This window comes from Schistocerca nitens, chromosome 5 (assembly GCF_023898315.1).
Source record: "Schistocerca nitens isolate TAMUIC-IGC-003100 chromosome 5, iqSchNite1.1, whole genome shotgun sequence".
Classification (NCBI taxonomy): Eukaryota; Metazoa; Arthropoda; class Insecta; order Orthoptera; family Acrididae; genus Schistocerca; species Schistocerca nitens.
In genome coordinates this window covers 725,311,767-725,326,484 of record NC_064618.1, presented here as the reverse complement: position 1 = coordinate 725,326,484, position 14,718 = coordinate 725,311,767, and the positions used below count along the sequence as shown (strand labels likewise).

Genomic DNA, 14,718 nt, shown 5'->3' with positions numbered 1-14,718 from the left:
GTTTGTTTTGTAGAATTTGAGGAGACTGTGTTTGATCGGTAACGAAAAGATTCGTCAGTAAGCACCCGTCATCTAGCCCCTGAAGTGCACAGCTCGAAAAATACAGTATGGAAAGCGTTAGTGAAACTGTATTTACACCACAATCGTATAAACAACCTGTTCTAGCTTAACGGCAAAGTTATTTTGAACCCAGAGAAGTTCTGCCAATGGATTCCATTGTATTTTACGTCTTCAGACTGGCGGTCATCTCTTCGAACAGTTGCTATGAACTTAACCTGCTGTAAGATGTAAACTGTTCATGTCAATAAAAAGCTAAATATTCATTTCCAACTGTTAGTTTCTTATTTGCAAGTACTCAGATGAGGACCTTCTTCAGTTTGTATAATTTTGACCCTAATGATTTGAAACATCCTCCATGTTTCATCTATTTATGTCGCTGTTTCCTGTTTTTGTCATCTTACTGTATTAGGGATAGTCCTACAATTCCCTTATCACAGAAAATACCACTGGGCGCGTACGCAGCAAACATCGCACCAACTTCGATTCATGTTCTTCATCTGTGGCTTTTGCTGTGCTAAGGCAGACGCACCAGGCACACAGTGAGTATTAACTTCTAAAGGCTGTGTAGGGTTAGGGTGATCTAAAAATACACGTGGTGCACTTCTTCCTCGTGTAGATGCTCCAGCGGGATGTTACTTTAGTTAACGCACTGAACCCACAATATGAAGGTCGACGGTTTGGATCCCCGTCTGGCAATCCGGGGTTAGGTTTTTCGTGGTTTCCCTAAATCACGCAAAGCAAATCGTGGGATTTTTCCTTTGAAAAGGACATTGCTCACTAAGAAGATCAATGCCATCAAGTGGTAATTCTGGAACAAGTTAACTGCGTTCAGGAGTTCATCTTCATTTAATGGGCTTCATTTTTAGTACGCCATACATCATGGGTGTATCACTTCCGCATCGTAGACTAGTACTTGCAAAATCGTTGATAGTTTGAGTTCTTTTAACGAGATGGCGCAGTGTTTAGGACTGTGGACTCCTATTCCGGTGCACATTAGTTCGAATCCCTGGCCGTTTATCAAGATCAAAGCTTTATGTTGTTCCCCTAAATTGTTAATGGCAAATTCTGCAAAGAGTCCATGATAAGGAAGCGGATGACTCCTCACCTAATATGAACTTGTGCTCCGTTTTTAAGGTTATTATCTTCCATTTTCGTATATGACTGACTCACGACATTCTTTACAGCCAAAATTACCGAATAGACGTCGTGTGTTGTAATGATTCTAAGGTGAATGCGTAGTACCTACATGAGAAAGACAAAGGAATTTCGGATTTTGCACTGTAACATTCGTCTTCAAAAACCATCACTTGGCGTTTGAGAAGAAAATATCTTCTCAAGAAAAGCATTTTTTCTTAATATTCTGCTTTGTTGTAATACCTGACTCCACATTTCATTTTCCGTTCGCTATTCCAAAGGAGCGCCATAGATTCACCGGAAATATATCGATGTACGTTGAGGACGAATGGCTTCCAGAGCTCGCCCAGACTGATAAGAATGCAAGAAGAGCAGTCTCCAGGTTACAGCGAAATTTGGAGAGTTGATGGGTTCCTCGAATTGCTAAGTATGTGGTGTCAGGCACTCCAGAAACAACCTGAAGACTAGGAAATTCTGAAACGTACCTCAACTTAGGATGAATTTTTTATAAAGCAAAGACATTAGACACACAAAGGCCAGCTTCTCTGACCATCCAGAATTAACGCAAATCAACGAAAATGTTAATGGACATTGGCCTCCGTTAAAATAAACAGATTTCCAGTTGCTGTATACGGTTGCTCTGTGGCATATCTCTTAAACTGGTAACTGTGCAGCAGTCGGCGTCCATTCCGCCACTCTTTGATAGCTGTTGTTAATGGAACATCTCGAAGGGAAACCAATTCTCCGAAGCAGGGGAGCTGAGAAAGTCCGTATGCAACAGTAGTGAACCTTACAACATTGTACTATGACAATTTCGTACCGATACGAAAAAGTTGACTTTCGAAAAGTGATGCCGTAAGAGCTTGTAAGCACAGGTGCATTGCAGTTGCTAAGCCAATTTTCGTAGCGATTCATCGAGCAACTCATATTGGAGGGAGGTAGTCGCAGATGCCCGCCAGTCATCTAGTAGAAAGTTTTTACTTAAACTTGTGAACCATCGAAAATCTGTCTGAGCTTGTTAAATAATTATAGACACATTAAACTAATCAGTTGGTTTCGTTTCCTTCAACGTATATTCTCACCCTCTGAAGGAGTTATTATAAAGATGAAACACATAGTCGGAACGTAGTTTGTGGTACAGTGGGTAGCTTCGTAAGAATCTAGGAAAGGAAGGCATAACTTTGGCCATCACCCTTTGCAAAAAAAAGAAATCTCTGCAGGTCTGTGGCGGTATCAGTAGGTATGTTCAAGTGTGAATCGCACGTCAGTAGATTCTTACTAGCATGACAAGAGAATGTTCCAAGCCTCGGACACATGATTGCTCAATTTAGTTACTTTTCTCATTAGCAGAGACATAAAAATAAATTAATATATTTGAGAGCCTTCAGAAGTATAGTCTGAGCGACAGAATCTGATGGTGAGATTTGAACACTGGAAAAAATCATTTTACGGCTTCCTCGCTCAAAACTGTGATGGGTAGTACAACTGCTGCAAAGAAGTAAAAAATAAAATCATATATCTCTTTCCAACACATATATCATGATTTAATGCGTGCTTACCCCTCATCACCATATCTCATCCTGCCAGCAAGGACGTCAATTCAACTTTGTGTGAATATGAAGGAGGAGTATTTTTTTCTGGAATTTTGTGCAGAGCAAGTCCTCCAAGTTTCCTTTAAACAGCACGATTGCTATTCTGCACCGGTCAGCATTCATTTACATTTAATTAGAGACATTGAATCCAAATAGATTTGAACATATGCTTGTACATCGAGGTATTTCGCTATCCGAAGACGCGGTTCTTGTTGCCACACAGTCATCTTCAGAGAAGCATTTTCGTTAAGCGCGTTGACGACAGTCACGTCAGTTTACTACAGTTACACTTTCTCCACTGTACACTGTGAGAATCATTAAGTTTCTTGAAGGGGGTCAATGCCTTTCGAAACGAAATTTTTCCAGTTAGTGTGAAGACAGGTATAAAGGCTCGAGAAAAATTACGAGTTTGGAATGTTGGGAGGTGGTATTCCCCATAACGGTGAGCACTGTCGAGAAAATGCCTTTCCAATTTAAGCCTTAGTACACTGCAATAGCCGGCCGCGGTGGTCTAGCGGTTCTAGGCGCTCAGTCCGGAACCGCGCGACTCCTACGGTCGCAGGTTCGAATCCTGCCTAGGGCATGGATGTTTGTGATGTCCTTAGGTTAGTTAGGTTTAAGTAGTTCTAAGTTCTAGGGGACTGATGACCACAGATGTTAAGTCCCATAGTGCTCAGAGCCATTTGAACCATTTTTTTACACTGCAATACGAGATAAATAATATTGTGGGCGGAATAAGTAGTGTGTGGCTTAAACGTATAGATTCCCATGGGCAGTGCAGCAATACTTTGGCTTCAAGTACGTTGAATCTGTCCCTACTTCTCTCATATGGAACGCTTGGAAAACTATAAAACAGTTGCACAGACGTCAACGTAGCTTATGCCTCTATTTGTGGTTAAAGCTCCTCTGTCTATATAGAATTCATTACCTTTTCAAGAGTGCGGATATAAACAGTGGAACAATTAAAATTCCCTATATTTCTTATTATGTTTGTCAAATGTCTTAGCTTCATCATCTTCATCTTCTCTTCAGGTATTAGGCAGGAATTGCCTGTTATGGTACCCATCTCTGTCGGGGTCTTCCTATGCCTCTTCTCTCATGGCATTTATAATTTCTTGCCTTTAAGGGAAGTGTCTCACTCTCCATTCTTTGTAGATGTTCGTTCCATTTTCTTCTGTATCTCGAGTTTTGTCATTGAGTTACAAATCAAATTTAGAGTCTGAAATAAATCTAAATCGCTCTAAACTTTTTTTATTAAATTTCAACAATATGCCCATTAACAACGGAAAAATAATTTCTTTTTAAAAACCCTGTGGAAATAGTAAATGATATCTGATGTAATGGGTGTTAATTTTAATAAACACATATTCAAAAAAATGTTGATTAGTATGTATCTCAGTAGAGTGCGAGTGAATGGTAGCCGTTTTAGAGGTTTTTAAGTAGTGAAAAGTGAATATCCTTAATGGAGGCAATATTTTAATTCTGAGCATGTAATAGGTTTCATCAACAGATGTGCAATTAGATACAAAGCAGGCAGCAAAGGCATTTAAGACAAACTGTAAGTCAGTTACAGGGTTAAAGTCTTATAATTTCTTGCCTATAATATTTCGATACAGCTATTGTTTCACTTCTCGGTGTGTTCCCTTTTGTTTATCCAGTCCTGACAAAATGCAGACATTTTTGGGGGTGGGGGAGAGGGGTGTCCTTAATCACGGATGTCCGTTGTACAATCACTGTTCCAGATACAATACTAGACAGTTAACCAAGCAAATGCATTATTGCTTATTCTAATACAGGCAGATTATCTCAAGAGGCAACAACCATTGTCTTTAGGGTTGCCCTTCAGAACGTTGGCGTGAAGAAATTTGTCCTATCTTACTTTCCACTTGGCATTGCTTCTGCAACCTATCAGGAGATATAACTGGTTTCGCAAGCACGTCACAGGTACTGTTTAAAAAAGTAAATGGCTTTTATCCTGATGATAACGTTCACCAGTTGCTACTTGCGCAGTTTTGACTGCACGGACGTTTTATACAGCTGCGTACAGCAGGCTTTCAATTTAGATCAGACTGTGTCAATTTGGGACGAAACATTTTGGTTCGACTGCCATTCATTCATTACCAGCTAATTATTACATTTACCCTGCAGTAGTTCTTGTCACATAACGACAGTTAGCTAATACATACGAATTATCTCATTCATTAGTACATTTAGCTGTTGTGCAGTGGAAGTACTGCGATAGTGCCACACTTAAATGAAACTATGGATGCTTGGTCCCATAGTACTAAGTATCCAACAAGCATACATCGGAAGTCTATGAGTGAATTTGGTCTATTTGTAGTTTCCTAAGTAATTCAAATGTGTCACTCAACTCTGGAAGATGTCTGATGTTGTCACTGAGGAAAACTAATTTCGTACATTGTCTTCTTAATATATAGCAGAGACGAAGTCTAGTAGCTGCTGTATTGTGTTACCACCGAAAGTTGTTACAGTATTCATTTTCGGATATGATTAAAATGATTTTGGGTCACTCTCTTCGAGTTTGGAGCTGAATTAAACCAGCCGACTGTCTGAAATTTCGTTATAAATTCTGTAACTGTGTTACTGTTGGCTCTCTCACGACGTGGAATTCCTTAAGAAAAGAAAAAAAAAAGATGCTGCATGATGGAAAACAGGTCACCCTTAAACTAAGACCATCTCTTTTTTTTTCGTAAAAAGTTTAACACTGCAACTTCAACAAGGTCTTTACGGGCGGAGCACGAACTCAGTGGATATACCCCGTTGTCTTAAAGTCTGCGCCTCTGCCTACAAATCCAAGTCAGAACATGGAAATACACTGCTTAATACGTGTATTTGTTATAACAGTATCTTCGAGCACCAAGACCGAGCACTCATAATGACCAAAACGAGTTGCTGACCAATCTCTTTGGTAGTTCTTCTAGCTTCCTTATAAATAACATGTTATTACATTAAAGAAATTCCCTTAGGCCATATTATGATGTTTGTGACTACTGACTATCGATAATTCATAAGCAGCCACACTTCTGCCTCTTACAGGCCTATGCTATAGGGAGTTTACTAATGATATCTATGCCGGCCGGGGTGGCCGAGCGGTTGTAGGCGCTACAGTCTGGAACTGCGCGACCGCTACGGTCGCAGGTTCGAATCCTGCCTCGGATGAATGATTTTTATAGTAATACGTTTCTGATGAACGATTAACCCAAAAATGGCTCTGAGCACTATGGGACTTAACAGCTGAGGTCATCAGCCCCTACAACTTAGAACTACTTAAACCTAACTAACCTAAGGACATCACACACCTCCATGCCCGAGGCAGGATTCGAACCTGCTACCGTAGCGGTCGCGCGGTTCCAGACTGAAGCGCCAAGAACCGCTCGGCCACAGCGGCCGGTTTGAACGATTAATCCATATGTGACCTATAAACCTGTGTCACCACGTTACAATGATGTTCATAAAATGTAATATGGCCTGAAGAACGTCTTATAGATGAGGAAGAAGTTACTTTCAAGGTTCACATTCTTTTATTGGACTTGGTACATCCTCAATGTAAGAAATGACTTCCAAATGGAAGACGTACCATAGGATATTCAACACGAGTAACACTGCCTATCTTTTGTTTAGTTACAGAGCAGATTACTGTCACCGTTTAGGGGAACAATAAAAGTAATGGAATAAACATTTGGAAGAATAATCTGATGTAATTCATTGAAAACAAGCAACGTAAAGGTCACTCACTGAAAAAGCTGGAGCCGGCATATTGACGGTTTTCAGTGTTACATAGGATGTAAAAGACACACTAATTTATGCAGCGGACTAAGAGTTCACTTGCATCGATTGGGCAATCAGAGGCTGAATCTTTAAGGGGTAGGGCCATTTCAGAATGACATTCTGAGATTGTTACGTATGAATTTCTGCTCTTATATCACAAGCTGAGTACTTAAGTCCTGGCTACGAGTGCCATAATCCTCTTCAGTTTCAAATTTCTGTACTTTTCACACAGACAGGCACTGGACTGGAAAGGCGCTTTGTGTATTATATAGACGTTCAGATGTCCGATCTTCATCACAGGTTAGAATACCTGGTTAGAATCCCTGGGCCTTCACCCGTTGTGCTACGGAGATTGAAGAAAACGGCCAAAGAGATGTTTAGGGAGGATAATTGAGAGTCCTTGCTGTTAAAATCTCAAGGTTTGGGTATCAGTTAAGGAATGAAACACTAACAGCTAATATGGAAAAGAGCGACTGCACCATGCACTGAGGAGTACAAGAGGTAGATTCTACAAATAACTGAACAGCCACCAAAGCAATAAAATCTGCGAGAGTAACCTCCTAGTACTATTAAAATTTAGCTGGTGCACCGAAAGAAATTTAGGCTTTCTACTACCAAGGAAACGCAAACAAATCAGTGAACTAAGGGAAGAGCAAACAATAGCAAAGGTATGTGTTTGTTAACTTTACCGCCATTTTAGAGGATATGTACTGCTGTCATTATGGAACATCACCAGTGGAGGAGGGTTGCCCGAAAAAATAAATATTTTTTAAAAATAAATTTGCACTTTAACAAAAACCAAATTAATACAATTACAAATTAATGCGGCCAAACAAATTTATGATTCTGTGCAAGAAGTTTAAAGTAGCGATAAAAATACTTTTCATGTTTATTAAAAACACGGCAAGGATCTTACGAGACAATGATGTCTTGGAGGTTGCAATCCCGAAGAAATTAGGACAATTGTTTTGCTCAATTATTCTGTTGGAGTACCTTAAAAGATTCAGTACGAAACGGATAGTAACGTAGATTGTGCATGTGTCGAGGAAGTCTTGTAAAGGACTGCAACAGAAATGTGAGTACAGCACTTTGCCAAGAATCTAGAAGTGACTGTGAAGGTAAGCGTAGATTCTTCTACATAGGCATTGCCTCTAACAAGTATTTGTGATTACACCTATGAATTCACTTGGTCCGATAAGTGTTGTGAGAATTGTGTTAGTGTAGTCAGCACCGAAAGGCGCTGAAATCAAGAAACAAAATATGAAGTTTTAAAGCATCGTAGTAAAAACATGGGCAGTTATGGAAAAACTTTTACTTGCTGTATTTATAAGTACAGCTCCTTTTGTAACCCTCTCTGTAAGCCTACATTGACAAAATATAAGAACAAACATTTTAGTACGTCAAAAACATGTAGCTTAATGCACACGGGGCGAATCGATTTAGGGCCTAAAGAAAAAATCTAAGGATGACAAAAAATCTTGCCGAAGAGAGATCTGGTAGGAAGCTGGGAAGAGGCGATTTTCGTTGTGAAAGCGGGGGGAAGAGGGGGAAGGGTGGCGAGGGGATGTAGCACGTGATATTTAAAGTGTATATTGTTTGGAGTAAAAATTGATATAACGAGCAAGCGGTATAATCAATTAATAACGTTTAGTCCACTGCAGCAAAACATCTCTTCGGGAGTTATATTTAAACAAAAGTACCATTAAATGCTCTGCAGCAGGATCGGAACCGTGAATAATATGTAGCATGGTGCAGCCGAAATGTCAGTAGAAGTTTATGGAAAAAAAGGAAAAATGTGTGGTTTTAACTAGACGATATATTTTGATGAATGTGTTGGTAGCGTCTCAAGACATTTACATTCAGAAATCAGCAAACTCACCTTGGAAGTGGTAGGAGGATTTCCATCCGAAATACAGTTTTCTAGCTGCGTACCCATTAAATGGTGACTCAAAATATCCTACGACGGTGGCTGTGCTACGTGCTGCGCGATGTTAAGTACTTCTGTAAGTAGCTACAAAAAGCGTGCCGACTGGAATGCAACTATGAGAAACTCAGCCGAAGTGATTGATACATTTAGTCTCGTCGACTCGTGGAGCGACGCCCCCTGGACAGCAGCAGATCGGGGATTACTCGGGAGCGATTTTGGCTTTTTCTCTTATTTCATTTTTTGGCGCTGCGCGGCGTCGCGACGGCTGGCGTCGGGCAGGTCGAGGCCTCGCCGCCTATCCATCACGGCGGCGCGCGCGGGCCTATTGATTGCCGGTGACAAGTTGTCACGGCAGCCACACTGCCAAACTTTATACGTCTCGGTCGATGATCGATGGTCGGCGCCGGGGTGCGCGCTCCGACCCCCAAACTTGCGCAAAAAGCCGACTATAAAAATAAATAAAAGCCCGCCGGGATTACTGTGCCACAGGCCGGATAAAAACCGTTTTGCAGGAAACGTAAATAGCTCGTAAATACCGATCGCGGAATATTAATGTCGGTTTAGCGGGCTGCTGGCGCGGGATTAACAGCGAAACAAACCAGTCGGCAGGCGAGATCGCGCACAGAATGGTGATGTCGGCAACCCATTCAGCTCCAAGACACCAACCGGCTAGACTCCCTCCAGGGACCCATCGATCCTTCCCTAGCTTACCATCGCACAACGCCTCGTACCGATCCCGCGTTAAAAAAAATTATATAATCTCCTACCATTAATCGTGATTCGCCAATAGTAAGAGGACTCGCAGGCGTGACAGGTATTAGCGTCGTCTACGAAGAAAAGACCCAGCCTGTAATTAATTTATTGCCGAGTTCTATGCATTCAAAACGTTATTGGCAACCCGTTCACAACCTGCGTAACGAAAGGGCTCCTCAGAAAACGACGAGCATCTACTTTATCGCTCAACGGGAAAACCGAAAAATATTCTGAAAAGTACTTTGAAATTATTCACATGCCTTTGTTCAATATTTTATCTTACTGCTACAAACAAACATTATTAAGGAAACTCGACTGTTTCATGCACACAAATATGACGATTTCTGTATGAATTATTGCCAAAGCGAAAAGTAATACAAATACATTTGTTTCAGAACGAGAGAAAATAAAGCACATTGCTTGAGTTTTGTATAAATTCGACAGTCAGTATGCAACACAAACCTGTTCGTTCCGTTGCTGGGAAACGTGTGACCCTCGTCTGTACCGACGGAGAGTATCACTAAATCTTCTTGTAATCATGACTTTTTCTGTATACGTATTTCTTCCGTGTTACATTGTTGCAGGCTAATGACTGAGGTCAATGAACACGTTGTTTACTTTCTCAAACGAACTGCATTTTTATTGAACAACGAGAAGAGTTAAAAACCATTCACAATTTTGATTATCGGTTATTTCGTAACATTCACTTCACTTTGAATTTTAATTGTTTACACACGATTTTTCTTGGTAAGGGATGACAGCTCTTCTCCATTACGTCAGCGTACTTGATAGTTGCGAATTTGGACACTGTTGGACTGTCGATGGCGGTAGATGGATCGTTTAGCAGATTCTGAAGAAACTAAAGCAGTTTATTTCTGATTCGGAACGACTCCCGAACGCCTTCGCGCCACGTGGTCACCAATGCCATCCGACACGCTCGCCGCGGCGCGGTGATACAGAGTGCCGTAGTTGCGCCCGCCGCCGCTCGGCGCGCTGCGGGCCCCGCCCCCCGGCCGCGGGCGCGTGGCGCTCTCCATTGTAGTGGGGGGTTCCCGCGCGGCGGGGTGGGGCGGAGCCGCGCTGCGCGCGCAGCCACACGTCGCCCCGCCCACCACCGCCTTCCCCCGCCAGCGGGTCAGTGATTGACAGTTGGCAGAAGACTGCGGAGCGCGCAGGACCTCGTGTGCGTGCTGGGGCCCTGTCTCGGCGCGACGGACGGCAACGCACAGCACAAATCGCTCGCAACAGCTGCACTACCGCATGCAGTGATCGACGCGCGCGCCTCCCTGTCTGCTTCTGCCGCGCGGGTGCCGTCGGAAGTGGAGCGAGAGAAGCGACGCCGCGCGGGGTCCGGAACGACGCAGCAACGAGAGCGCCTCGAGCAAGAAGTGTGACCGTGTGCCGCCCTCGTCGCTACCACCATGTGCTTACTGTCGTGTGCGGTGACATCGTGAATACGCTGGGCAGCGGGTCGTTTTCGCCGCCGGAGCAAAACTCGCGCCGCTGCCTCCGTTGTTTGTGGTGCTTTTCCGACGAGAGGGCGAGAGGGGTGGGGGAGGAAACCGACAGAGGGGGCGCGAAAGGGTGGCAGTAGTGGATGTGGTGTTGACTCGACGGTGCGAAAGTGGATTTCGCCGGGGCAGCGAGAGCGTTCATGGCTCAGCCACGGGTAAGTGGCGCGGCGCACGTGCAGCGCGGCGCGTTTCGTACGTGCCGCCTTCCTCGGCTCTGTTTTTCAAATGTCACCATCAATCAGCCCCGGTAATGAATGTAGCGGCCATGTTGGAAGAGATGGGGGCCTCCGATGGCTTTGATAGGCCTGGCTGGTGGCTGCAATATATCATGCGGCCCGGCGCCCGGCCCCGCCGTGCGTACGCCACGGCGGCCGAGCGTGAGTCGCTCCGCGGCCGCGCCACGCAACCGTGATAGACGGGCGCGCGCGATCGCTCACTCATTGGCAGCTTGTAAACAAAGCCGCGTGTCGCCGCCTCCGCTAGTGACTTGTGCTGCGCGGCTCTCGCCCGCGTCAAGGCTCTCTCCTGCGGTTTAGTGTTGTGATTGTTCTGTACAAGAGGAGGTCCAGGTAAACTGCTTTTCGACTTGTCAGTGTCCATTATTGGTGATCACCTGTCGGCGAGGATCAGCATCTTGAGCTGTGAACATAGTCTACTCCCAAATTCTCTTATTTTTCTCGGCATCTTCTGTAAACAAAACTTATCTGCGGTATAAAATTCGAGTGATCCAATAGGACTGACTGGTTCCAAATTCAGATGTTTTGCAAACGAACTTCAGTTTAGTCCTTATTTCATTGGTACGAGCTTGCCAAGTACCCATAAGGCAACCAACTGTAGTTCTATAATTTGGTTATGCCGAATTGTGACATGTCTCCACTTGTCCTACGCGTCACCGTATGTGCTTTTTTTCATCCAAACTTAGTTTGGAAAGTCTGTTACGTGGTTTTGTTGAGTCAAGGCTTCTGATCGCAGTGCTATGTTCGAACATAGCTCATAATGAATTAACAACGGCACAGAATAAAAATTACGTTTTTAATTCATTATTATTTTTTCCAAGAGCGGGAACAATGATTAAAATTCCTTTATGATCATTTATACACAATTTTCTCTCCTTGTATTGTTGTCCTGTTATCTCGCAATTTTTAACTTTATTATTTTTAAAGGTATGATCTAACACTCTGCGCTCTCTCCAGTTTTTGTTCTTATTTCCGTGCAATTTTATCTGTCCCACGATTGAAGTATTTTGAGTGTTGATACATCGGTGTAAACTATTCTCCAGTTACATTAGGAAGCCTTCTGCACGTATTATGGAATATGATGCAGAAAGAGTCGCTCAGATGTGCATTTCGTTGACGTCAAGACAGTCTTGAGCGTCAGTGTTGTTGCTTGGAGTATCATTAGAATCATCAACAACTTAATTTTTTATAGCCGGCAACGTTTATGTATAGGTGCGCCTGGTGGCTTAATAACCCTCCAGCGACCGTCGGATTTTTCTCGTCACGTGGATGGTAACTCGTAAGCCGGCGAGCTGTTGTTTTCGCCGACTTCGCAGCCACGGCCCGCCGCGGGCACCAGTTGCGCCGGCGGGGACTCCCGCCGCTCGCTCGCTGTTTATGGCCACTAAAGCCCGGCGCGCCGCCCGGCTGGTTATGCGGCCGGAAAAACCTCTTCTGCCCTCGCGCGATTCCGCGCCTGCTTTCATTTGAGAAGGCGTTGCCCGGTGTTTCTGAAGATGTGCATTCGCCACTTGCGTGTAGTGCCTTGTACACAACACCTTCATTGTGTTGTCGTCCTTCCGGCGTTAGCGCAGAGCTTTCCACGTCGACTTACAGTTTCTTCTTACACAATCCCTGGTTATGCTGTTTTAAAATATTCTCTTAACGTCATTTTTCCACGGCTGACGCCTTGCAAGATTACTTTAACTTGGTGGAATTATGCGTTCAGCGTCTTGAGCCGATACTGTGAATCATAAACAGTAACACGAGGTGCAGGGTTACCAATATACTTGCAGTTAAAATAACTCCTGAGAGGCTCTTATTCCAGATTCCTTGTGTCTAATATCAGGTATTTTATACATATAAATATTTGAATATTTTATTCATTTTGCCGCCTTCAGGAACTTTTTATGTTATTATTCTTCGTATGGAAGCTTGATATTTTCTTATTTATGGTTTCGACAAGTTTCATGCGTCCTCCGTCTCTTCCAACAAGAACTTTCAGCACGTGGGCACTCTTCGCATCCCGTCTAACAGATAAGAAACGTGATAGAAGCGCGCTGGACTCTATTGTCTTTTATTATTACCTCGAATATTTGAAAGTCCTGCAATTATCAGCAACAGATATCCATACAACGCCACAATGTCATCTTAATGGTAGCATGTAGTTGTTTTCCGCTATCGTAAAAGAGCGTGGAGTCTTTGTATTTTATCCATCTTCAGTGTCTGTAGTTGTTTTCATTGAAATAGCGAGCAACCAGTTGCATAAAGGAAATTTTATTTGCTTCGCCGGTTTCAGGCACTCAGTGCCTTTCTTCAGAAGGCTTATTGACGATACATTCCTTACTAAAATTATTGTGGGTGGAGATCTTGAGAGTTTTCAGCTTGATTTTCCTGTACAAGTAGATGGTTCTTTGCGTCAGACTTGACGTTAAGTTTAGTATTTTATCCATCTTCAGTAGCTGTAGTTAGATTGTTTGATATCGAATTGTAAATGTTTGCCCCAATTTATTCATACCTTTTCTTGGTTAATTATTCAGTATTGTAATTCGCACATTACTGCCTATGTTTACGTTTCTTCACCGAATCATGCCTTCACACGTAAGCTGGAAGTTAATTAGTTCTTGAGTTTGTGCTTTGCAGTTTCTACTATTGGAGATGCCCACATTACTGACTGATAGACTGTTGCACAAGATTTCGCCATCGAGCTGCGCTAAAGATTCTCACAGAACTGAGGCGTAATTTGGTGGTGTTATTTGCACGGATAATATTCTACCTTCATCCACAATTGCCGTCGTAACCTGCGTCACTGATTTTTTTTTTCCCATCAAAACTGCCGACCTGGAGGTTAAATTTTTCGTCCCAAAATCAGGAATCGAGATAATAAAGTGATCTGTATTTATAAAACCTTCATCATAAATCGATGTCGTGATTGTAAAACATTTGCCGTTCTAACTGGTCCCCTAATTGAAAATACGGTCTTCCTACAAATTCAGTGCAGCCGAGTGCCGAGGGTATGGTTGTTTCAGATAGGATGTTACTATCCTCCAAAATTATCAGTCACCATTTCTTGTCAAAACTAGTCTCACCAGTAAAGTGCTTCATTGCTTTCTCTACGTTCTGTACATCATATTTTTCGGCAATTGCCTTAGTATACTTAAATATTGTGTACATTTTTTGTCTTCAAACGACCGCGTGAGTTTTTGCGGCACAATCTACAAACTGTTGTGTACTTTATCTGTCGTCCGTTGCAAATCAATTTAGCGAGATCCGTTACAAAGAAAAACCTTCAACTCCGCAGTGCAAGTCCTATTATTGCAATTTTGCTGCAAGCAGCGCTAAAATCTTACGTGGCATCTGTAAGTACTTCAGTGTGCGTTTCAACTGTGAGACAGTGACAATAATACTTGGGCCGTCCCGTTCATAATAATCGAACTTTGAATTGTATGAGAGATACCTATGTTGTAGCGTGTTGTTACATTTATTTCTTGGTCATTTGGCACCATTTATTGTGTGTTTCAAAAGTTCTGGCACTTCACCACAAGGACTGGTTACAAAAACAAAACGATGCCATTAGACGTTATCAGTTTAACTGTAGACGAATGAACACCTGCGTTGTTTTTATTTTTGCCAAGTTATGCATATTTCATTGACACGTTATTAACTTACTCATCCAAGGATGATGTTACAGTGATATATGGTCGGATTAATAGAAAAATATGTGAGAGATGCAT

The 14,718-nt window shown here is 42.8% G+C and overlaps 1 protein-coding gene and 1 long non-coding RNA gene across 6 annotated transcripts in view; one reads left to right on the top strand and one right to left on the bottom strand.

The window, feature by feature from the left end:
• LOC126259480 (uncharacterized) overlaps window positions 1-10,202 on the bottom strand; it is a 168,060-nt gene extending 157,858 nt beyond the window's left edge. The window contains exon 1 of the long non-coding RNA XR_007546519.1: window positions 9,718-10,202. This is a non-coding gene — a long non-coding RNA (uncharacterized LOC126259480). The remainder of the gene's footprint in view (window positions 1-9,717) is intronic.
• Window positions 10,203-10,414: 212 nt separating this feature from the next.
• Window positions 10,415-14,718, top strand: part of LOC126260812 (homeobox protein homothorax) — a 1,061,772-nt gene continuing 1,057,468 nt past the window's right edge. For all 5 annotated transcript variants that reach the window (XM_049958185.1, XM_049958184.1, XM_049958182.1 and 2 more), the window contains exon 1: window positions 10,415-10,924. In XM_049958185.1, the coding sequence (XP_049814142.1) occupies window positions 10,910-10,924 (15 nt within the window). In that variant the 5' untranslated portion in view covers window positions 10,415-10,909. The remainder of the gene's footprint in view (window positions 10,925-14,718) is intronic.